Here is a 24320-nt window from a genome sequence, read left to right on the forward strand (position 1 = left end):
CCAACTCCATTTAAGGAAATGCAGCCCAAAACTTGCAAGAAACCTCCACCATGTTTCACTGATGCCCCACAGACACTCATTATTGAACTGCTCTCCAGCCATTTGGTGAATACAAACTGCATCCTGCTACAGCCAAATATTTCACATTTGACTCCTCAATCCAGAGCATCTGCTGCCATTTTTCTGCACCTCAGCTCCTATGTTTCATGCATTGTTGAGTCGCTTAGCCTTGTTTCCATGTCAAAGGTATGGCTTTTTGGCCACAACTCTTTAACGAAGACCACTTCTGGCCAGACTTCTCTAGACTGTAGATGGGTGTACCTGGGTCCCACTGGGTTCCACCAGTTCTGTGCTGGTGGTGCTGCTGGACGTCTTCCAATGCTGAAAGAAAATAAGCATGATGTGTCTTTCATCTACTGCATTAAAGTGGTTGTAAACCCTTACATATACCCAGTGAAATGACTAGCCTCTGGTGATACACAGGGATGAAAGAAATTCTCCTACAGATGTTGTAGCTGTTAATCTGCAGTCTTTGCCTCTCTATCACCGTTTTCTAGTCCTGAATTTATAAATTTTGTCTGAGCTTTCAGAAAAAAAGGGGGGGGGGGTGGGGGCGCTGAGAACTGAAGTTGCACTCTGCAGAGCTCAGTAAGAAGAGCTCTGGGAGCTGATTTGGATTGGATACATCCCCCTTTACAAAGCTCACAGGAATAGAGCTGAGGCTGTCAATCAGCTGGGGCTCCCTCCCCGTCACCATTTTTCATGTGGTGTCAGGAAAGAAGTGATACTTAGTACTCTTAATTGAGATAAGTACACACTGAAGAGGGATATGCTTTGTTCATATTTTGTGTCTGAGGTTTACAACCACTTTAAGTTTCCTTGGCTGACCACTGTCTACAGTCCCCGTTGCCTATTTGCTCTTCTTCAAAAGAGCTTGAACAGCACATCTTGAATCCCCAATCTGCTTGAAATCTTTGCCTGGGAGAGACTTTGCTGATGCAGTAGAACTACCTTGTGTGTTATTGCTGTTCTCAGTCTTGCCATTGTGTATGACCTGTGACATGAAACTGTCCTCCACAACCTCACCTTAGTAGCAGAGTTTGGATGCTCCTTACCCAGTTGTAAAGGATACGTTCACCTTTACAAAAAAATATAAATACACATCTTTTTGCAGGTAAAAAAAAGTGCACTTATTTATTTTGTTGGGAGCCTGGAAAGCATTACACCCATGATCAGCAGATTATGTGTGTAAGCTGTTTTGCCATACGGCCAAGCACTTACACGCTAGCAGGAAGCATCAATGAAATACCACGGCGCTCAACAGCGTCCTGGTAGTTCATTGAGAACGACAAGCCGACTGCTGCAAAGGCTGTCAGACCTTGTAGTTTTTTGATTCACATAACACTGTAAATGGATGGAGCTCTGCACGGCTGTGTCTTTTCCAAATTAGGACAGCTAGCAGGAGGGAAAAGATTCTCTGCTAGCTGTCAGACTGTGGGTTTGGGGGGAGCGGGGGCTAGTGCATCTGTAATGTGGTCCATAAAGACCTGGACGAGCAAGTCTGGGATGGAGAAACTTGACTGGCCTGCACAAAGGCCTGACCTTAACCTGATAGAAAGCCGTTGGGATGAATTGGAGTGTGGACTGGGAGCCTGGCCTCCTCGTCCAACATCAGTGCCTGACCTCACACATGTACTTCAGGAAGATTGGTCAAACATTCCCATAGACGCATTCCTAAACCTTGTGGACAGCCTTCACAGAAGAGTTAAAGCTGTTATAACTGCAAAGGGTGGGCCAACTCAATATTGAACCCTATGGACGAAGACTGGGATGCTATTAAAGTTCATATGCGTGTAAAGGCAGGTGTCCCAATACTTGTGACAATATGGTTTGTGTGTCTGTCTGTCTGTCTCTGTGTGTGTGTGTGTGTGTGTGTGTGTGTGTGTGTGTGTGTGTGTGTGTGTACACACGCGCACACACACACACACACACACACACAAAAGAAAATAATTATTTGATCCCCTGCAGCTTTTTGCCCACTTACAAAGAGTTGAAAGGTCTATCGTTTTTATCATAGATGCATTTTAAATGATAGAGACAGAATATCAACTAAAAATCCAGAAAAAAAAACACATGATACCAATGTTATAAATTGAGTTGCAGTTCACTACCAACCAACAATAATTCTGGCTACAGTATGTGCTCACGTGGTACACAAATTAGTCCTGTCAATTTAAGAAGGTGCTCCTATCGGCAACTCGTCATGTGTATAAAAGACACCTGTCTGCAGAATCTTTCTTTCATTCAAACCTCACCATAATGGGCAAGACCAAAGTGCTGTCAAAGGACATCAGGGACAAGATTATAGATCTGCACAAGGCTGGAATGGGCTACAAGACCATCAGTAAAAAGCTTGGCGAGAAGCAGACAACTGTTGGAGCGATTTATTTGCAAATGGAAGATTTCACCTCATGGGGTAAGGATGATCATGAGAAAAGTGAGGGATCAGCCCAGAACTACACAGGAGGAGCTTGTAAATGCTCTCAAGGCAGTTGGGACCACAGTCGCCAAGCAAAACGTTGGTAACACAATACGCCGCCATGGATAGAAATCCAACACAATCTTCTGCGCTTGGGGGCTTAGTCTATAGGCAGGTGGTGCAGCCAACCCTCTGGATAGAAAGTAAAATGCCTGTGGTCTTGCTGCCCTCCTCAGAACAATAGGTATCCTTAGAACTGAAATTTAAAATGGATAGAAATCCCGCAGTGCCCACAAGGTCCCCCTCCTCAAGAAGGCACGTGTACAGGCCCGTCTGAAGTTTGCCAATGAACATCTAAATGATTCAGAGAATGATTGGAAAAGTGCTGTGATCAGATGAGACTAAAATTGAGCTCTTTGGCATTAACTCGACTGGAAAAAGACAAATACTGACTATGACCCTAAGAACACCACCCCTACTGTTTCTCTGCTAAAGGTACAGGCCACCTTTGACGCATTGAGGGGCCAATGGACGGGGCCGTGTATTATAAAATCTTGGGTGAGGACCTTCTTCCCCCAGCCAGAACACAAAAGATGGATCGTGGATGGGTCTTTCAGCAGGACAATGACCCAAAGCACACTGCCAAGGCAACAAAGTGGCTTGTGAACAAGGGTTTCTCTACCAAGTTCTAAGTCATGCTTTGCTTGGGGATTAAATACTTATTTTACTCACTGAACTGCAACTCCAACTTCTGGATTTTTGAGTGATGTTCTGTCTCTATCATTTAAAATACCATAGACCCTTCATTTCTTTGTAAGTGGGCAAATTTCCAAAATCTGCAGGGGATCAAATAATTACCCCACTGTACACACCATATACAGTATACATAAAAATATATTGTGTGTGTTATGTTTCAGAATTTTGAGATTAGTATGTATGGATTCTGTAGGAGCTGAGGTCTGCATACATCAGATCAAAAGTTACGTTGTTGCAAACTTTTTGGAGGCTTTATTTTAGGATATATATATATATATATATATATATATATATATATATATATATATATATGATTATATTCAAATGGGAACTTTAAAAAGAATAATTATTCCACTTAGTGTAAGTATTATCGGCTGAGTAGGAAGAGCTCTGTCTTTTTCTGCCCAATAATTAGTCTTTGATTTTTGTAAATTAGAAATAATTATATAACACCCGTCTATTCTAAATCCATAGCTTACTTAAGCTACTTTACCGGGAAGTTAATTCGCTTTCCGGGGGGGTCCAAAAGCTTTGATTTACATATTTTTTTTTTTTCTTTTAATCTAGGAAAATGAAACCAGCAGACAGAGCCGTGACATCGAGAAGCTTAAAGAAGAGGTGAATTCATATGCCATCAAAGTGAAGTGGGCTCATAACAAACTTAAAACAGAGCTGGATGCGCACAAGGTTAGTGGAGGAGTCTGCCAGGAAGTTAATGTGCAGCATTTTTATTCTGTAAAGAATCCCCAGAACTCTATCTGGGTCAGTAGATGAATCTGGGAGGACAGCGATGTGTGGGGATGTTTGTCCTGTATAGAATTGTTTCCTGTCTTGGTGGATGGTGATGTTCAGTAATGTACACTAATCAGCTATAACATTATGACCACTGACAGGTAAAATAGCTAACATTAATTATCTACTCCCAATGGCATCTGAAAATGGGTAGGATACACCGTGTTTCCCTGAAAATAAGACTTGGCTTTATATTAATTTTAGCTACAAAAAAACACTCTAGGGCTTATTTTCAGGGGATGTCTTATTTATTTATGCTATTTACAACAATATACATTTATTCAAATACAGTCCTGCCATCATGACTAACTTAAAGTGGTTGTAACCCCAAAAATAAATATCCTGATCCTTTAAAGCATGATGGAAAGCACAGTGACCCTCCGTAGCTCTTCTTCCCCGCTCCATGCACTGCAGAGGAAGGGGACGCTGACGTCAGCAAGGAGGAGAGTAGAAGATCTCCACCCGGTCACGTGAGCTCCCAGCGGCGCTGTAAGTAAGCATTTTCCACAATATAGTTACAAAAGGAGACACTGCACATTATATAGTGCTTTTACAAAATTCATTACATGTTTTTACGAGGACTTTAACTAGGACTTATTTTCGGGGTAGGGCTTATATTGCAGCCATCCCCGAAAATAACGCTAGGTCTTATTTTTGGGGAAACAGGATATTAGGCAGCAAGTGTAAGGATTTGAACATGTTTAACAAGGACCAAACTGTAATGGCTAGAAGACTGGGTCAGAGCATCTTCAAAATTCAACCCTTGTGGAATGTTCCCACTCTGCAGTTCTCAGGACTGACCAAAAGTAGTCCAAAGAAGGAAAACTGGTGAAATAGACTGGGCCATCGGTGGCCAAGGCTGATTGAAGCACGTGAGGAGTAAAGTCTGGCCTGTGTAGTCCGATTCAACTGAAGAGCTACTGTAGCTCAAACTGATGAAAAAGTTAATGCTGGGTTTGATAGAAAGCTGTCAAAACATGCTGCATCCCAGTTTGTTGCATATGGGACTGCGTAGCTGAAGACCAGTCAAGGTGCCCATGCTGCCCTGTATCCAAAGCCAAAAGCGCATATAATGAGCACATGAGCATCAGAACTGGACCACAGGAGCAATGGAAAAGTGTTTGAGGTGTTGACTTGCCATCCAAATTCTTCAGTTCTCATTCGAATTGAGCATCTGTGGGATGTGTTTGAAAAACAAGGCCATATTCGGGAGAAGTAGCAGAATGTATTTTGGGGTGTAATTTCTGCTAGAAATATCTTATAAATTGATAACTTTGTATAAATAAAATTGTTTTTCATTTTCTTTCCACATTTTCCAAAAACTTGTGGGAAAAAAATTAGATGTTCAAAAGATTCATTATGCCTCAGAATATACGTTGGGGTGTTTACTTTCCAAAATTGGGTAATTATTTGGGCGTTCTCATTGTCCTGGTGCTCCAGGGCCTTCAAAAGTGAAAGAGGTAGTCAAGAAATTTATGGTGTAATTTATGTCCCCAAAACACCTGATGTTGCTCCCTGCATGTTGGGCCTTCGTATGTGGCCAGGCTGTGAAAAAGTCTCACCTATGTGGTTTCGCCATACTCGGGAGGAGTAGCAGAATGTATTTTGGGGTGTAGTTGGAAGTATGCATATGCTGTGTGTGAGAAATTACTTATTATGGCAATTCTGTGAAAAAAAGAAATTTTGCAAAGTATTGTGAGAAAAAATTACAACTTATAAAATCACCATGCTTCTTACTAAATACCTTGGAATGTCTACTTTCCAAAAAGGGGTCATTTGAGGGGTATTTATACTTTTCTGACATTTTAGGGCCTCAAGAAATGAGATAGGTCGTCAGTACATAAGGTGTGATTCATTTTCAATGAGTGGCACCATAGCTTGTGGACACTCTAACTTTTCACAGCTCTGTTTGTGTGAAAAAAAAAAAGATGTTTACAGAGTGCTGTTAAAAGAAGAGGGGATCCTATACCACGGTAATCATGGCCCTGTCCCAACTCTGTTTGTAATCAGGGTTGTACTTTGCCAGCTTTTTGTCACCCTGTCCCACCTTTTTAGACATGCATTGATGCCATCAATTTCAAAATTCTTCTTAACCACTTGGCGACTGCTGTCAGCATACAGAATGGCACGGCTGGGCCAAGTAACGTACCCATATGTTACTTTGAATTTCCCGCCGTGCACGCCTGACGTGAGCTCTGTGACTGTGCCCGCAGACTCGATCGCCACAGGGATACCCGCGATCATATCATGGAGCTGAAGAACGGGGAGATGCCGATGTAAACGGTATCTCCCCGTTCTGCCTAGTGACAGGACACTGCTCCCTGTTATCGGGAACAGCGATCAGTGTCATGTCACACACAGCCCCTCCCCCAGACAGTTAAAAGCACTCCCCCAGGACTCACTTAACCCCTCCCTGCCCCCTAGTGGTTAACCCCTTCACTGCCAGTGACATTTTTACAGTAATCAATACAATTTTATATCATTGATTGCTGTATTAATGCCAATGGTCCCTAAAATGTGTCAAAATTGTCCGATGTTTCCGCAATAATGTCGCAGTCACGATAAAAATCGCTGATAGCCGCCATTACTAGTAAAAAAGAAATGATTGAATTGAAGTCAATCATACTGATCCAGGAAGCAATTAGAAGAAAGACTCCCACTCTGCTCTTGTCTGTTGACGCCGAGAAGGCCTTTGATAGAGCAGACTGGGAGTTTATAAATGAGACCTTAAAACACATGGGCCTGGGTGAGAGAATGATGAGATGGGTAAAGGTGTTGTACACCAAGCCGACAGCCAGGATCATGGTGAATGGTTCCCTGTCTCGCCCCCTTGAATTGTTCAATGGGACGAGACAGGGATGCCCCTTATCCCCGATTCTCTTTGTGATTGCCTTGGAGCCGCTGTTGGCAGCGATTCGAGGCAACCGGGATTTGCGGGGAATCGAGGTGGGTGGTAGAGAATACAAGGTTTCTGCATTCGCCGATGATCTGTTGCTATATATTACAAACCCCAGAACATCGATCCTGTCGGCACTTAAAGAAATGGAACAGTACGGACGACTCTCAAATTTCAAAATCAATTTATCCAAGACAGAAATACTAAATTTGAACTTGCCCGAATCAGAGCAGAGAGATCTGTTCGTTAGCCTACCTTTTAAGTGGAGTAGAGGGGAACTGAGCTATTTGGGGATAAAATTAACGGCACAATGGGCTAATCTATACGAAGCTAACTATATGCCCCTGCTAAACAAAATTTTAATGCAAATAAAAAGTATGAAGTACAAAGCAATATCCTGGATGGGTAGAATAAACGTAATAAAAATGTTTAAATTACCCATGGTACTCTACACACTCCAAATGATTCCCATTTCACTTCCAGGAAGCTTTTTCAGAAAACTAAAATCTATGGTTCTCTCATTTATATGGTCCCCCAAAAAAACGCGCATTGCGTACAAGGTTCTTGAAAAGGAAAGAGGAGGAGTTGCACTCCCAGATTTTAAAAAATATCATGAAGCTATAGTGATATCTAGGATAGCAGACTGGTTACATAATTTAAAGGAGAAGAGTTGGGCGGAGTTGGAAACTAGATTAAGCGGGACGGATTTAGCAAAAATGATTTGGATACCAGCTCAGGCGCGGAACCTAGGAATAAGCACTAGTACAATAACAAGACATACATTTAGAATATGGGATAAAATAAATAAGACACACAATTGGACATCTAACTCTCCATTAATGTCACTGTTAGACACAAAACATTTTTTGCCAGGGAAGGAGGAGCGGTTGTATTATAGTAGATGGGCAAAGAGAGAAGAAATAACACTAGGAGAGGTGATTAACCATTTTCAGACCGGACCAATTTGCTGGTCAAAGACCAGACCACTTTTTGCGATTTGGCACTGCGTCGCTTTAACTGACAATTGCGCGGTCGTGCGACGTGGCTCCCAAACAAAATTGACGTCCTTTTTTTCCCACAAATAAAGCTTTCTTTTGGTGGTATTTGATCACCCCTGCGGTTTTTATTTTTTGCGCTATAAACAAAAATAGAGCGCCAATTTTGAAAAAACGCATTATTTTTTACTTTTTGTTATAATAAATATCCCCCAAAAATACCGTATATACTCGAGTATAGGCCGACCCGAATATAAGCCGAGGCCCCCAATTTACCCCCAAAAAAACTGGCAAACTTATTGACTCGTGTATAAGCCGAGGGTGAGACATGCCTGTCCATCCCTGTGTGTGTGTCCGTCCATCCCTGTGTGTCCGTCCATCCCTGTGTGTCCGTCCATCCCTGTGTGTCCGTCCATCCCTGTGTGTCCGTCCATCCCTGTGTGTCCGTCCGTCCATCCCTGTGTGTCCGTCCATCCCTGTGTGTCCGTCCATCCATCCCTGTGTGTGTGTGTGTCCATCCATCCATCCCTGTGTGTGTGTGTGTCCATCCATCCATCCATCCCTGTGTGTGTGTGTCTCCATCCATCCATCCATCCATCCCTGTGTGTGTGTGTCTCCATCCATCCATCCCTGTGTGTGTGTGTCTCCATCCATCCATCCATCCCTGTGTGTGTGTGTATCCATCCATCCCTGTGTGTGTGTGTCCGTGTGTGTGTGTCCGTGTGTGTGTGTGTGTGTTTGTGTGTGTGTGTGTGTGTGTGTGTGTGTGTCCAGCCTATCTGTGTCCCGAGCCTGTGTCCCGTGCCTTGCCTCCTTGCCTCCGTCCCGTGCCTTGCCTCCTTGCCTCTGTCCCGTGCCGTGCCTTGCCTCCGTCCCGTGTCGTGCCTTGCCTCCGTCCCGTGCCGTGCCTTGCCTTGCCTCCGTCCCGTGCCTTGCCAGGATCGCCGCTCTTCGTCGGCGCCTCGGCAGACATTCTACCATTCAAACGCCGCGCCTCCGCCTTCGCCTGTGATAGGCGGAACACTGAATTTCCCAGCAGCCTGTGTTCCGCCTATCACGGACATCGTCTCATCCTCGTCCGTAGTACGAGGATGAGACGATGTCCGTGATAGGCGGAACACAGGCTGCTGGGAAATTCAGTGTTCCGCCTATCACAGGCGGAGGCGGAGGCGCGGCGTTTGAATGGTAGAATGTCCGCTGTCTGTCTGCTCGACACGCTGATCGAGCAGGCAGACAGCGATGACTCGAGTATAAGCCGAGGGGGGCACTTTCAGCCTCAAAAAAGAGGCTGAAAATCTCGGCTTATACTCGAGTATATACGGTATATATAAAAAAAAATTTTCCCCTCAGTTTAGGCCGATACGTATTCTTCTACATATTTTTGGTAAAAAAAAATCGCAATAAGCGATTATTGATTGGTTTGCGCAAAAGTTATAGCGTTTACAAAATAGGGATAGTTTTATAGCATTTTTATTAATAATTTTTTATTATTTTTTTTTTTTACTAGTAATGGCGGCGATCAGCGATTTTTATTGTGACTGCGAAATTGTGGGGGACCCATCAGACATTTTTGACACATTTTTGGGACCATTGTCATTTATACAGTAATCACTGCTATATAAATGCAGTGATTCCTGTGTAAATGACACTGGCAGTGAAGGGGTTAACCAGTGGGTGGCAGTGTAGGGGTTAAGTGTTCCTAGGGGTGTGTTACTAACTGTGGGGGGGTTGGGCTTTCATTTAGTGAACACTGATCTCTGCTCCAATCACATGGAGCAGAGATCAGCGTCACTAGTTGCTAGGCAGAATGGAGAAATGTTGTTTACAACAGCACTTCTCCATTCGGCCGCTCCGTGAGACGATCGCGGGGATGCCCGCGGCGATCGAGTCCGCAGGTCCCGCGACCGGACTCACGGGGGTCCCGACCAGTGCGGGAGCGCGCCGCTGGCGGCGCGCTCACGATGGCAGGGCGGCAAATTCAATTTAAGGGTTGAATTGTATTTTGTAAGAGGAGGGGGGCAAGGAGACTATGTAACAAATTATATAACCGTTTCCTTTCAATAATTGTACAAATGTATATGTATAAATTGTCAAAAATAAAAATAAAGAATATATATAAAAAAAAGAAATTATTAATAAAAATGCCATAAAACTATCCCCTATTTTGTAGACTCTATAACTTTTGCGCAAACCAATCACACGCTTATTGCGATTTTCAATTTTTTTTGGGAGCCACGTTGCGCGACCGCGCAATTGTCAGCTAAAGCGACGCAGTGCTGAATCGCAAAAAGTGTTCTGATCAGGAAGGGGTTAAATCCTTCCAAGGCTGAAGTGGTTAACCACTGAATGACCACTGGGACCGCATTATACTGTGGATGGGTGGCTGCTTAAGGCAAAGTGATGCACTGGTACGTCGCTGCCTACTTCCAGGTTTAGGGCATACCCCCTGGCTGGCTCTCTCTGTGATTGTACACAGCGGGAGCCTGTCAGCAAGTCCTGGACAATGATTCATGGCCAGGACTTGCTGATCGGTTGTGTACATTCACAGTCGAGAGCGCTGTGCTGACATTAAGCACAGAGCTCTGTACACAGGGAACCATCTGCAAAACAGGGATGAGAAAGTGAAAGATCATTAGTAAAAAAGCACACATTACACATAGGAACTTAATTAACCCCTTGAGTGCTGTAGATGTTAACCCCTTCCCAGCCAGTGTCATTGGTACAGTGACCATGTATATGTTTAGCACTGATCACTGTATTGGTGGCAGTGGTGATGTCAGTGGCAGTTAGTCAGTTCCCCTCAGTGTCAGTTAGTGTCAGATTGACCGCCGCACTATTGCAGTTCCAATCTAAGTCGTTGATCATCACTATTAGTAGTATAAAAAAATAAAATAAATCCAGTATATACCCCATAGTTTGTAGACGCTATAAATTTCATACAAACCAATCAATATACACTTTTATATATATATATATATATATATATATATATATATATATATATATATATATATATATAATTTATATCAGAGATTTTTTTTTCTTTATTTTTTTTATTGGATAGGTTTTATAGCAGAACTTTTTATTTATTTTTCAGCCTTTTTTTTTTTTTTTATATCAGAAACATGTAGCAGAATATATTATTTTAGCCTAAATTTTTTTTTGAAGTTAGATCTTTTTTTATTGGATAGGTTTTTTAGCAGAAAGTTTTTCTTAGTCTTTTTTCGTTTATATCGCAACAAATAAAAAACCCAGTGGTGGTTAAATACCACCAAAAGAAACTTTGTGTTTAAAAAATAAAAATAAATAAATAATATAAAATTTTTGTTTGGGTATCGTGTTACATGATCGCTAAATCGACAGTTAAAGTAGTGCATTGCCGAAAAGCAAAAAATAGCCTGGACATGAAGAGGGTAAAAACTTCTGGAGCTGAAGTGGTTAAAATGGTACATTTTCTCAGTTTTAAACATTTAACATATTTTCTATTGTGAATAAAATGTAGGTCATTGCATTCTGACTTTACACTGCATCCCAACTTTTTTGGAAATGGGGTTGTAGAATCCAGAGATCTTTCCAATCTGTGTCGGAGGAGGAATCTGGGAGGACAGTTAAGTGCAGGGGGAATTATGTATCTCATGTATAGAATCCAGAGAGCTTTCCTATCTCGGACAGTGAAGTCTGGGAGGACAATGATGAACAGGGATCTTGTATAGAATCCAGAGAACTCCTCTGACTGGGTCAGTGGAGAAGTGTGGTAGAATAATGTTTAGGAGTATATATCCTGTAAAGAAGCCTGAAGAACTCTTTTATCTGGGTTAGTGGAGGAGTCTGGGAGGACAGTGATGTACAGGAATGTAAATTATTTATAGAAACCAGAGAACTCTTCTCTTTGGGTTAGTGGTGTTATCTTAGAGGACAGTGATGTACTGGAGATGTACTCTCACCCACCACTTTTAGGTGTCCCTTACTAGTACTGGGTTGGACCCCCTCTTGCCTTCAGAGCTGTGCAGCTTCATGGGACTTTTTTTTCTGGTTTTTGGTTCCATAGACCTCAATGGATTAAAAACGTGTATTGAAAAATGCATAATGCACCTGGTATATGCGAACTGCAACCTGTATAGGTGTGAACCAGTTTCAAGATGAAGTGGAGATCAAGAACACAAGAAATGACCTCATACTAGCTGGTGAAAAGATCAAGAGTAACCTTAGAATGTATTATTCTACTGAAATAGTAGTTGAAGCTTTGAACTGATATGGATATCACATGAATTTGTTGGAAAACAAATCCCCATATATGCTTTTTTTTTTTTGCCAGTTTTACCTAAGCAGTATAGCATGTCGATTTACATAGCTGAATGTGTGAATTGTTATATCACTGGGATAAAGAGGTTAAAACTGGTTTATATGTATGTGGAAGACAGTTGGTGTTGATGGCCTTACCCCTGTCTTGGGGATGATTGTTCCAGCTTGTCATAGATGGCCTTCCTCATGCCTTTAGAAGTGGTTCCACAACCATTACACCTTATCCTGTTCTTGGACAATCAGCATCTGTCTGGACACATTCCGTGGTGATTGCAGTAAGGTCTTTGCTACCTGTGTGGATATAAATGTTGAAGCATCTTCTTGACACTCATTAGAACTGATGGAGTGGCTTGGAGAAATTGCAAAATGTCTTCAGTGTTGCAAAAAAAAAATCCAGCATTTTGTTACTGAATGTGATGAATTGCTACTAGCTAAGGCCTTACTGCGTTTATCATTAATTAAGCGGAGGTGGGGGAAGGTAAACATTCAAGGTACTGACAGGTCCACTTGAATGGTGTAAAAAAAAATTCTGTTTTTACTTTACAGGAAACCAAAGATAAATTGCGAGATGCAACAACAAAACTAAACAAAGCTAAAGAGGAGGCAGATCAGGTGCGGCGGAATTGCCAGGAGATAATAAAAACTTACCAGGTATGATATCTTGATTATTCACACTGCCCTGAATCTATATATTCATGCTGCATGGGTGTTTGAAAGTTTATTGCTGTTTAGTGGTCCAGAGAAATGGGTAGATAGCCCCAGGGCATATTTAGAGTGAGCGGTTTGGTGGTGTAAAGCCAAGGGTTTGGTAGAGCTATGGTTGCAAGAAAGGGTAGTTTTCATTTCTTGGCAGTCAATGGCTACATGAGAAAAGCATTGTCTGTGTGCATGACATCATAAGTCATGAGTTTTACCTTCAAACACGTCTCAGATGCCTCCTACCTTGAACATGAAAAGCAAAATTCTCCTCTTAGAAGGATTTTAATTAGAAGGGATGCAAATGACTGACGGGGAAAGATTATGACATTCCATTAATAAAGCTTTTGTCTTTTAGTTTTGAATGCAGTGTGGAAGGATTAGACTCTTTGTACCTGCTGGGGAGGTTTTCACCATATTTCAGATACCATGTGTCTTAAGATGTAGGATAAGGAAAATGGGATTTTTGGTTTACCTGTAAAAAAAAAATTCTTGGTGTATATCACAGGACACGAGGATCCCACTCCCTCTGCCTCTGCGGTTTATGGCTTGCTATAAAAACAAAAACCTTGCCTGAGGGGGGACCTCCTATCGTCTTCTCTCTCTTTTTTTTTTTTTTTTTTGGTAATGCCCAATCACCTGAAGGCAACAGTGTTACCCCATCATAATGGAGGTGAAGATCCCCAAGGTCCTGTGAAGTACTACAAGAAAAGGATTTTGCAGGTCAACCCAAATCCCTATTATTGGTGTCCAGCCACAGCTCATCCACCCACTCCGGGGTAATAACAGTAAAGCTTGGTTCACACTGCTGCGACCTTAAAGTCACGTGACTTACCATGGGACTCAGATGACTTCTTGGCAATTTGTTGGCGACTTGAGTACAACTTTATGTGGTTTTGAAGCGACTTTCAGGGAATGCCTGTGTAATCTTCTTGTAATGTCGGATCCAAATCAATATGGATAAGGATCTGACTTGGAGGCGATTTCCATAAAAGTCTATGGGCACAAGTCGGATAGAAGTCGCCTTGAAGTAGTACAGGAACCTTTTCTAAAGTCGGAGTGACTTCAGCAGTGCTAATTAGGACAACTTTCATTGATTAACATGGGATTTCACATGTCACACGACTTGGGTTCTCACAAGACGGATTCCAAGTCATGGCAGCAGTGAACCGAGCCTAACAGTATTTCAACCACTGCGCTTTAAATTACTAACCTAAGCCCATCAGATTCAGCACTCACCGGAAACGCCAGACCTGCATTTCTGAAGGCCCATAAATGTTTGTGTTACAGCCTCCCTATCACCGCTTCTCCAGGTAATCTCAAGTAGCAACCATCCTGTGCTGTTCTTGCTCCTCTTGGCTCTCTGATCACTTTCAAGCTCCACACCACCACAGAAGGATGGAATTACAGCTTCCAAATCTTCTGTGACTTTTCACCTCTCCTCCAGTTTGTCGGACAGAATTTGGTACACAGTGACGGACATAAGACACAGATTTTATTTTACTTCAGTTTATGGAAAGATACAGTTGGATCTTTAAGTCTTGAATAAGGGGTTTATGTCTTAAATAAGGGATTATTCCACTTGCAGAAAAAACGCTACCTGGGGACGGCCCCTGCTTTTATCCAAACCCTCCTATCTGAAACACACAGCTTAGTTTTTTTTCATATCACTTAGACATTAGAACCTAAAAATTTTACTGCCAGGGCTCTGAGCGCTTCCCAGGCTTTTCATCACTGTACTTGTGTTTCTCAGGTTTGCAAGGCGGCTATGTGGTCATCTGTTCACATTTTTACCAAGTTGTACAAAGTTGACATTTCCACTTGTACGGATGCTGGTCTCAGCCGTAAGGTCTTGCAGGCAGTAATTAGAGTTCTGCTGGGTTGTGGTTCTTTATTAGGTTTGGTTGATTAACTCTGAGCCCACCCTCTTTGTTTCTGGCACAGCTTTGGGGCATCCCATTACTCACAGTGTAACGATCTGGCTATATTTTTAAGGCTGCATTCACACCTGAGTGTTTTCAGCTTTTAAAAAGCTTGTAGAATGGCCGAAAAAATGCATGAAAACGCCCCGACAAGCAAGCAGGTTGAGTATTTTTTTGGGGTTATCTAGCATCCTATTCCTGTAAGTGGCACGATAACCCATTGGCCATGATCCAAAGAAACGGCTGTATCCTTCAGTGGATGCAGAGAAAAGGATTTTATGGTACAACAAAAATAAAACATTTTTAGTTTTTGTCTTAAACTCTTTCATTGTGTACCCCTGCTGGATGTACTGGAATATGTGTGGAAAGTCCCAGGTAACTTTGACGACATTTCCTTTCACTAAAGGCTCCTGTATGAAAGTCTAAAATTCCAACTCCAGTTACTATCTGCACAAGCCTCCTAAAGTTAACAAAAAAAACTTCCTTTACCCTCTCTGAGTGAGACAAATCTTCCTTCATTTATATCTCACGCGCTCCCCCTCCCAGACACTGCAGCTCACAGTGAAGGGGGTGAGCAATCAGTAATGGAAGCGCTAACAATACTGTTAGCTATGCCCCTTGCAAGATTTTTTTTTCATTTTGCTGTAGTGCAAGTAGGCAAAGCCTACTTGATAGATAAATCTGCTCTGAATTCAGGAGCAGTGCAGCAGCTTTGCCACCCCATCACAGGAGGTTGCAATAGATGGACTCCACTGGCAGGATCAGTGTGCATTTGTGGGGCTTTGCTGGGGAACTAAGAGAAAACTGTAAGTACAGATGCTCTTATAATTAAGTGCTGCAGCTCATATTTTATTTTTCTTACTGGGAGGCAATAGTTCTATTTTTACACCTGTGAGGATGAAGCATTGCTGTACAGAATCTGAATCTGTGGTTTATGGAATTCACTAGTCACAGTGCTGTTATAACGTCATGTCTTTTGAACTAGGTAGCATGAGTTTTATATTACAAATGTATATCCTATTTCTCTTTAGGAGTCGGAGGAAATTAAATCCCATGAATTGGACGCTAAACTCCGGGTCACAAAAGGGGAGCTAGAGAAACAGATGCAGGAAAAAACTGACAACCTGGAGGTAAAAATCCAAAATGTTCCTGACTTTAGTGTGTGTGTATGTATATATGTACAGTATCTCACAAAAGTGAGCACACCCCTCACATTTTCATGTGACAACGCTGAAGAAATGACACTCTGCTACAATGTAAAGTAGTGAGTGTACAGCTTGTATAACAGTGGAAATTTGCTGTCCCTTCAAAATAACTCAACATACAGCCATTAATGTCTAAACCACTGGCAACAAAAGTGAGTACAATGTAAAAATGTCCAAATTGGCCCCAAAGTGTCAATATTTTGTGTGGCTACCATTATTTTCCAGCACTGCCTTAACCCTCTTGGGCATGGAGTTCACCAAAGCTGCACAGGTTGCCACTGGAGTCCTCTTCCATTCCTCCACGACGACCTCACGGAGCTGGTGGATGTTAGAGACTTTACGCTCCTCCACCTTCCATTTGAGGATGCCCTACAGATGCCCAGTAGGTTTTAGGCCTGGAGACATGCTTGACCAGTCCATCACCTTTACCCTCAGCTTCTTTAGTAAGGCAGTGGTAGTTTGGGGTCGTTATCATTTTGGAATACTGCCCTGCGGCCCAGTCTCTGAAGAAGGGGGATCATGCTCTGCTTCAGTATGTCACAGTACATGTTGGCATTCATGGTTCCCTCAATGAACTGTAGCTCCCAAGTGCTGGCAGCACTCATGTAGCCCCAGACCAAGACACTCCCACCACCATGCTTGACTGTAGCCAAGACACACTTGTCTTTGTACTCCTCACCTGGTTGCCGCCACACACACTTGACACCATCTGAGCCAAATAAGGACATGGATTACTGGTTCCAGTAATCCATGTCCTTAGTCTGCTTGTCTTCAGCAAACAGTTTGCAGGCTTTCTAGTGCATCATCTTTAGAAGAGGCTTCCTTCTGGGATGACAGCCACGCAGACCAATTTGATGCAGGGTGCGGTGTATGGTCTGAGCACTGACAGGCTGACACCCCACCCCTTCAACCTCTGCAGCAGTGCTGGCAGCACTCGTATGTCTATTTCCCAAAGACAACCTCTGGATGACGCTGAGCACATTCACTCAACTTCTTTGGTCGACCATGGCAAGGCCTGTTCTAAATAAAACATGTCCTGTTAACCTGCTGTATGGTCTTGGCCACCATGCTGCAGCTCAGTTTCAGGGTCTTGGCAATCTTCCTATAGCCTACGCCATCTTTATGTAGAGGAACAATTCTTCTTTTTTTCAGATCCTCAGAGCGTTCTTTGGCATGAGGTGCCATGTTGAACTTCCAGTGACCAGAATGAGAGAGTGAGAAGGATAACACCAAATTTAATACACCTGCTCCCCATTCACAGCTGAGACCTTGTAACACTAATGAGTCACATGACACTGGGAGGAGGCTAATTGGGCCCAATTTGGACATTTTCACTTAGGGGTGTACTCACTTTTGTTGCCAGCAGTTTATACATGAATGGCTGTGTGTTGAGTTATTTTAAGGGGACAGCAAATTTACACTGTTATACAAGCTGTATACTCACTATTTTACATTGTAGCAAAGTGTAATTTCTTCAGTGTTGTCACATGAAAAGACATAATATTTCCGAAAATGTGAGGGGTGTACTCACTTTTGTAAGATGCTGTATGTGTGTGTAATGATTCATTCCGCAACCGTTTATTCCTAGGTTTTTCAGTTTTATAGTCCACGCAAAAAGATTATAGCAATGTGATGGCAGCCTCCACAAGGAAATTGGAAGCAAAATCCATCAGGTGCTACACTTTTATAAAAGAGAAGAGAGGCGCCTCTAAGTGTAGCAATATGGTTACATTTATTGAAGGTACAACATTTTGCAACTCACATGATTGATGATTAAAACGGGCACATCCAAGTATGCAGGCATCTGGGGTAAAGCTGTCCATATAGACCATCCTCCGCACTGCCAGGTCTCACCGCTTTCAGTCTGCAATCGTGACCAGGAAGACTACCCTCGTGGAGAGCAGCGTGGAAGGGATTGATGGCAGTGCTGAGGATGATCTATGTGAACCGCTTTACCCTTGATGTCTGCATACTTAAATGTGCCTCTTTTAATCCTCAACCATGCGAGTTGCTAAATGTTGTACCTTCATTAAATTTAACCATATTGCCACACTTTGAGGCACCTCTCTTCTTTTTTTATAGTGAGTTGTGACATGACGCCGCTTGTATATCAAGTCAAAATGTATTTAAAATTTTAGTGTGTGTGTGTGCATGCTGAAAAACCTTCAGCATGCAGCTCACCCACAGCCCCCCCCCCCCCCCCCCAATACTTACCTGAGCCCGATCTTGATCCAGGAATGTGCACGAGAGTGGCTGCTGTCCCAGCTTTCTGCCTCTTCATTGGCTCAGAGACATTGGCCCCCACTGCTATCAGTCACAGCCAGTTAGGGAGCAAGTGGGGGCCGAGACCTGCTCTGTGTTTCTTATGGACACAGAGCATGGCTTGTGAGCGAGCATGCCAAAATGCCTCATAGCAACTGGTTTGCTTTGGGGGCACTCAGCAAGGTGGAGGAGCCAAGATCGCTGTTGGGGGACCCGAGAAGTGGAGGATCGGGGCTACTCTGTGCATAACTATTGCACAGAGCAGGTACGTTTTTTTAATATATTTGTTGCTTTAAAAAAAAAAAGCCTTTAGTGTCACTTTAAAATAAAGAAATGTGGGTTGCTGAGCAGGGGCAGAGCTGGGAATAGTGAAGGGAGGTGAGGAATAATGCGTAACGAGTGCTTCTCTCCTGCTGCCCAGGGCTCTGTGCACAATGTGAACGGATGTGCAGGCAGACGCAAAGGCAGTGTCAGAGGAGCATAGGACTCCCCTCTGTAGGATCAAGCTATAAATAAAGTAAAGCAATCTATTCATACACTTGGTGTTGTGCAGATGTGATAACATAAGCTGATGGAGTGATGACACAATTGGTCACCCTGTAGATATGAAGCAAGCTGCTGTGATCAATCATATACACAAGAAATGACTGTCATAGGGCACTTTACTACTTTGTGAGACTTGCAGGCAAAAAAGGAAGGGAAATTAGTGAATGAAATGTGCAGATCTTAATGCTAACCAATTGTTTGCTTGGAGTTCAGCTTTAAACGACCCATTTCACTCCAATATTTGCCCATTTTTCTGTCCAAGTATTTGTCGTTTTCATTCCGCATGGCTTAATTGCCAGAAGACATGAGTTCTTGGAGTTGGGTTCTTCTCTACTTGGAAGCAAGTTCTTTCTTCCTGCTGCCCAGACCAGAGGCAGTGACGGCTGTCCTCCAGCATCGCTAACCAGTGAATGGGCAATTTGATTTCTGTGCCATGGCAGTGAGCCACACTACATATGACAAAGACAGAACAGATTATAGATAACTATACATATTCTATAAATTAGGCAATCTGTGCTTGGCTGTATGCATCTAGGAAGCATCTAATGTTATGAGAGGCAGCTATAAGTTGTTGTTTTTTTTTTTTGTAAAGTCAGCTGAGAGCCCTATGGGACCACCAAGCAACTGTTGACTTGACTGTGTGAAGGTTCAGCTTTGTGTGCCTGGAATGCATACAGATCTGTCTGTGAAAAGATGTCTCTAAAATCTTCTGTTTGCAGTCTCAGCTAAAACTTTTTTTTTTTTTTTTGTCCCTGCCAAGGTTCATCAGGCAAAAATCAAGGAGCTGGATGATCTGAAAAGAACTTTTACAGAAGGAATGGATGAACTGCGCACCTTACGAACGAAGGTAGCTGTCTCTGGCATATATACCACTTGTCATACCACTTGTCATACCACTTTCAATGTTTTTTTTTGTTTTTTCAGTGGAATTTTCAGTCGTGATTACATTTTTATTTGTTGCGTTTATAAATGACATGGGAGATAGTTGAATGTCTACAATATGATATTGATCCACAGAAAATGAAGGATATGTCACTTGTCTTCTGTCACTCAGGTGAAGTGTCTAGAAGCTGAGCGGCTTCGGACAGAGGAAGAATTATCCAAGTACAAAGAACTTATTAACAGGCAGAAAGCTGAGATCCAGAATCTACAGGACAGAGTAAAGGTCGTGGATCAGCAGGAAGAGCGGCACAAAAGGTATCTGACTTTCGTCCTGACCCACACAGCCTAATCCATAGTCCAGCCTCACAAAATCAAAAGTGCCTTATGCTCTGTATAAAACGAATGTAAATATGTGTCGTACAGCAAGTGTGAATCATGACAATGTATACCAACCATCGTATTTAAAGGGGAAGGAAAGTGATTTTAAGGGATTAGGTTGGTATAAATATTACCAATCTGATATAAAAAAAGTTGTTTTGTGTATCTATGTGCATGAGAGCAGCCATATTTGCTCACTGCATACCCTATGTCTCCTGTGGTTTACAGGCGTGTGCTTCGTTCTTCACTCCTTTTGATCCATTTTTCAGCTGACAGTGGGCTAAAGTCCATTTTCAGCTGACGTCATTCAGCCAGACCAGGTTCCAAATCGATCCAGACTTTACAGTCGGTGTCCACCCAAATGCCTGGACCTTTCAGCGGGCTCTTCCTCTAAGCAAGCCACTGGAAGACTTAGCCAGCCACTCTCGCCCCCATCCACAGCCCGGGGTTGCACTGGAGGGGCAGAGGAGAGCCGCTGACTGACAGTCTTCAGCTCTCTGCAGATTGGAGAGCAAGAACTGAGCGATCAGCGAACTTTGATTACTCTGTTCTTGGTCTAAAGGCAGCGGGGGACAGCTGCAGCTGGGTTCAGTGCTGTAGCCATCTAGGCGAGTATGACTGCTTGTTATTTTTGATTCCAGAAGTTCTCTTTTAAAGCTTTAATGTAGAAGCGTCTAACTCAAGGGTCCTGTCAGCTTTATGGTTGCCCTCAAACGGACCGGTTGCATTTGTAAGGCTTGTCCCAACCTCACTTACATCATATGTCAAGAGACCCCCCCATCCACCCTTACATCACAGAGCACCCCTCCCCCCCATCCTATGCTGCTGCTGGGAGGAGATGGGAGCAGAAAGTGCAGGGTGGGGGGGGGTGTGCTGCGGCTGCACAGACATGCGCAGGATCTGTAGGAGTTCTGTGTTCCTCTCTGCTTCTGACTGCTGATGCGGGGGAGGTGGGTCAAAGACCAGCCTCTTTGTGGTTTCACAGAGAAGCGCAGAATCTGGCGGAGAAGTTCTGTCCTCTCTGCTGCTGACTTCTGAGAGAAGGAGGGGGCAAAAAATGAGGGGGGCTGCCACAGCTGCAGGAGAGGTTTGAGGGCCACATAAAATGTGTATCATTTTAATTTGTTGCAGTCATGGGAATATCAAGATTGCAGACGGTGACGATTTTTCTTTTCTTTCTGCTAATCTCATCCACTATACTTCATACTTTTAGATAACAATTCTGCAGTTTTTTTTTTCCAACTTGCTGACCATCCTATAGCAGCTTTATTGCTACAGGATGGCAGCTATGCTCACGATCGCATATATATATATATATATGTATAAAATGTGTGCGTGTGTATATGTAGGAGCTCTCCTCTCTTCACTGAGCTCTACAGAGTGTAACTTCAGTTCTCTGCCCCTGTTTTTTTTTCTTCTGAAAGCTTAGACAAGATTTAAAAATTCAGGTCTTTAATCAGTGATAGAGAGGCAAAGACCTCCGATCCGCTCTTGGAGCTCCCCTTGCTGAGCTCAGCAGTGTGTAATGTCAGCTCTCCGCCCCCTTTTTCGCAGAACTCAGACGCTTTATAAATTCTGGATTTTGAATGGATATAGAGAAGACTGCTGATAACAGGTACAACGTATGTGGGAGGATTTATTTAATCTCTGTGCATCACCTGAGGCCAGTCACTTCACTGGGTATATTTTAGGCTAGACTCACACTAGCCTGCACCATGCTTCTTGGTTGCAGGAATCGCATTGTTTGCCCTAAAACGCAGCCAAATCTCACTGCTCTTGTGAGACACATGGGGCTGCCATGTATTCTGAATGGCACTTCCACACATCTCAGCCTGCATCGCGATCGAGTGTGCGAGAGCCACAGGGAAACCGCATGATCAAAAAGACCATGTTGTTTCCCTGCGGCTGCATTTTTAAAAAGGTGCATGTGCCTTTTTTTTTTTTTTTTTGTGCGTTTCACACTCAAATGAATGGGCTGCTGAGCCCGAGCAAAGGTGGGATGCACTGCCCGCACTAGTGTGAACCTAGGGTAAGGGTTTACAAACACTTAAAAAAAAAATTGGTTTCTTCCACAAGGTTGAAATAATACATTTCCGTAAACAGATGACCAATGGTTATTAATGCAGTAAATCTTGCCTGTAAATGTAATTTTTAATCCTAAATCATTCAAGAATTATTATAGTTTGGACTGGCAAGCAGGGTGGATTTGATTTAAATCACTAGTAAAAAGGCTTGATTTAAATTATCATGGTTAAAGGGCATCTGTCATCTCTGTCCCACAGTGGCGCCTCCTCTGACCTGCTGTTGACTCACCGACAGTCTCATTTACTTTAATGGGACATCTGGTGATGTGGCAGTGACACAACAAGGTGGAGGACATTGTGGCAACAGGTGAGTGGATGCCCGCTAAAAGGCGATGTCACAAATGATCTGAAGTAACAGGTGCTCTTTAAATGTAAGGACTCATTCTTGCTGGTAGTTTGAATCATTAATATTTGCAAACAAAATGAAGGTTTCCTATTTAGAATAATAAGATGTCAGGTTAGTAAAACAGCAATATATCATACAGTTTTTAGTGTACATAGATTTGCAAAACAATGGGATAAAAGAATATTCCTGAACTTTGTTTTATCTCATGGTTACTGTGACATTTTGTAAATGCATCAATGCAGTGCATGTTATCTCAGCTTGCAGAACTTGGATTCGTTGAATGAATTTACCAAAAATGTAACAATTGCAGAATATACAGCCTCATGCTGCATAACTAAGCTCCATTTCATGCTGAATAAACAATTTTTTTTTAATGTATCTTAAATGGAAAACTATCTTTTACTCCAAAAGCATTTTATTAAAATAAATTTGATAAAAATCCAAAAAAAATTATAGATTGATTTGATCAGATTTAAAGGAGAAGCCCAGCCTTAGCTTGTTTGGCTGTATTTCTCCAATGGGTCACAGGAGGGCAATTAGTTTTGCCCTCCTGTGAACTGTTTTCAGCAGAGAGTGGTCTTAAGTCCGCTCTCTGCTGACGTCACTGGAATCGGTCCAGGCACCACGTCAACGCGACAAAGTCTGGATCTGCCAGGTGCCTGTTTCAGCCTCTCAGTGAACCGATGAGAGCCTGAAATGGCCGTTCCGCCTCCTCCACAGCTCAGCACTCCAGGGAGCGTGGAGGAGCAGAGCGGAGAGCTGTTGATTGACAGTCAGCAGCTCTCCGCTCAGGGATCTGTGAGAATCGAGCCATCGGCGGTCTTTGATTGCTTGGTTCTCAGTGCAGAGGGACACATGCAGTATCGGATTGATGCTGCATCCACCTAGGTAAGTATAAATGGGCCAAAAAAAAAAATCCTCTTGAAATAAAAAAAAAATAACTTTTTTTCCTTATATTTTTTTAATCCTTGATTTTTATCCACTCTGCTGGCAAGTATCCAACTGCATGCAGCAAGTCAGCTGTTTGTAATTATTATTTTACAGGGTTTGTATAGGCCAACAGTGAGGCTGGGTTCACACACGTGCGGTGCGACTTGAAGCTCCGTTTTCACAGCGAATTCAAAAAGTAGTTGTTCAGCGTTTCAATATCAGTTTTTGATCAGGATCAGGTCAGGTTTACATCAGGATTTTATCCTGTTCACAATGGAATGCATCTGGAAATCAGATGCGTTCCCATAGAGCAGTGATGGCGAACCTTGGCACCCCAGATGTTTTGGAACTACATTTCCCATGATGCTCACCAACACTGCAGAGTGCATGAGCATTATGGGAAATGTAGTTCCAAAACATCTGGGGTGCCAAGGTTCACCATCACTGCCATAGAGGGTAATGTGCTTCCAATTCGCACCACGATACCCAGAAAACACACACGTGTTTTGGGCAATGCGGAGTACGAATGCAACGCTCATATGTGAATCGGCCTCATTCAAATGAACATATTTTAAATTGTCATGCAAATTAGATGACGGTGTAAGCCTCATCCAATTTGCATAGGTGTGAACCCAGCCTCAAGTGTATGTCATAAATCTCCTCCTCCAGGATCACAGCTTTATGGTAATAGTTTTCTGTTCTATCCCATTGCTGAAATAAAATGCAGCTTTGTTGTCCTGCTTGGTGTTCTTTAGGTGTGTAATTTATACAGTTACTGTGAATAGCGTTTCAGATTTGTGGCAGCCGTGGACATCAGTAATTTTCATGGTCTGTTTTATGGTTTATCTG

At 42.8% G+C, this 24320-nt stretch overlaps 1 protein-coding gene across 1 annotated transcript in view; it reads left to right on the forward strand.

The window, feature by feature from the left end:
• CCDC186 (coiled-coil domain containing 186) overlaps nucleotides 1-24320 on the forward strand; it is a 143128-nt gene that overhangs the window by 68174 nt on the left and 50634 nt on the right. Inside the window, exons 6-10 of the mRNA XM_077454981.1 lie at nucleotides 3803-3922; nucleotides 12767-12871; nucleotides 15870-15968; nucleotides 19612-19698; nucleotides 19906-20048. Of these exons, the coding sequence (XP_077311107.1) occupies nucleotides 3803-3922; nucleotides 12767-12871; nucleotides 15870-15968; nucleotides 19612-19698; nucleotides 19906-20048 (554 nt within the window). The remainder of the gene's footprint in view (nucleotides 1-3802; nucleotides 3923-12766; nucleotides 12872-15869; nucleotides 15969-19611; nucleotides 19699-19905; nucleotides 20049-24320) is intronic.

This window comes from Lithobates pipiens, unplaced genomic scaffold (genome assembly GCF_037356315.1).
Source record: "Lithobates pipiens isolate NorthernLeopardFrog02 unplaced genomic scaffold, aLitPip1_a1.2 Scaffold_25, whole genome shotgun sequence".
NCBI classification, from domain to species: domain Eukaryota; kingdom Metazoa; phylum Chordata; class Amphibia; order Anura; family Ranidae; genus Lithobates; species Lithobates pipiens.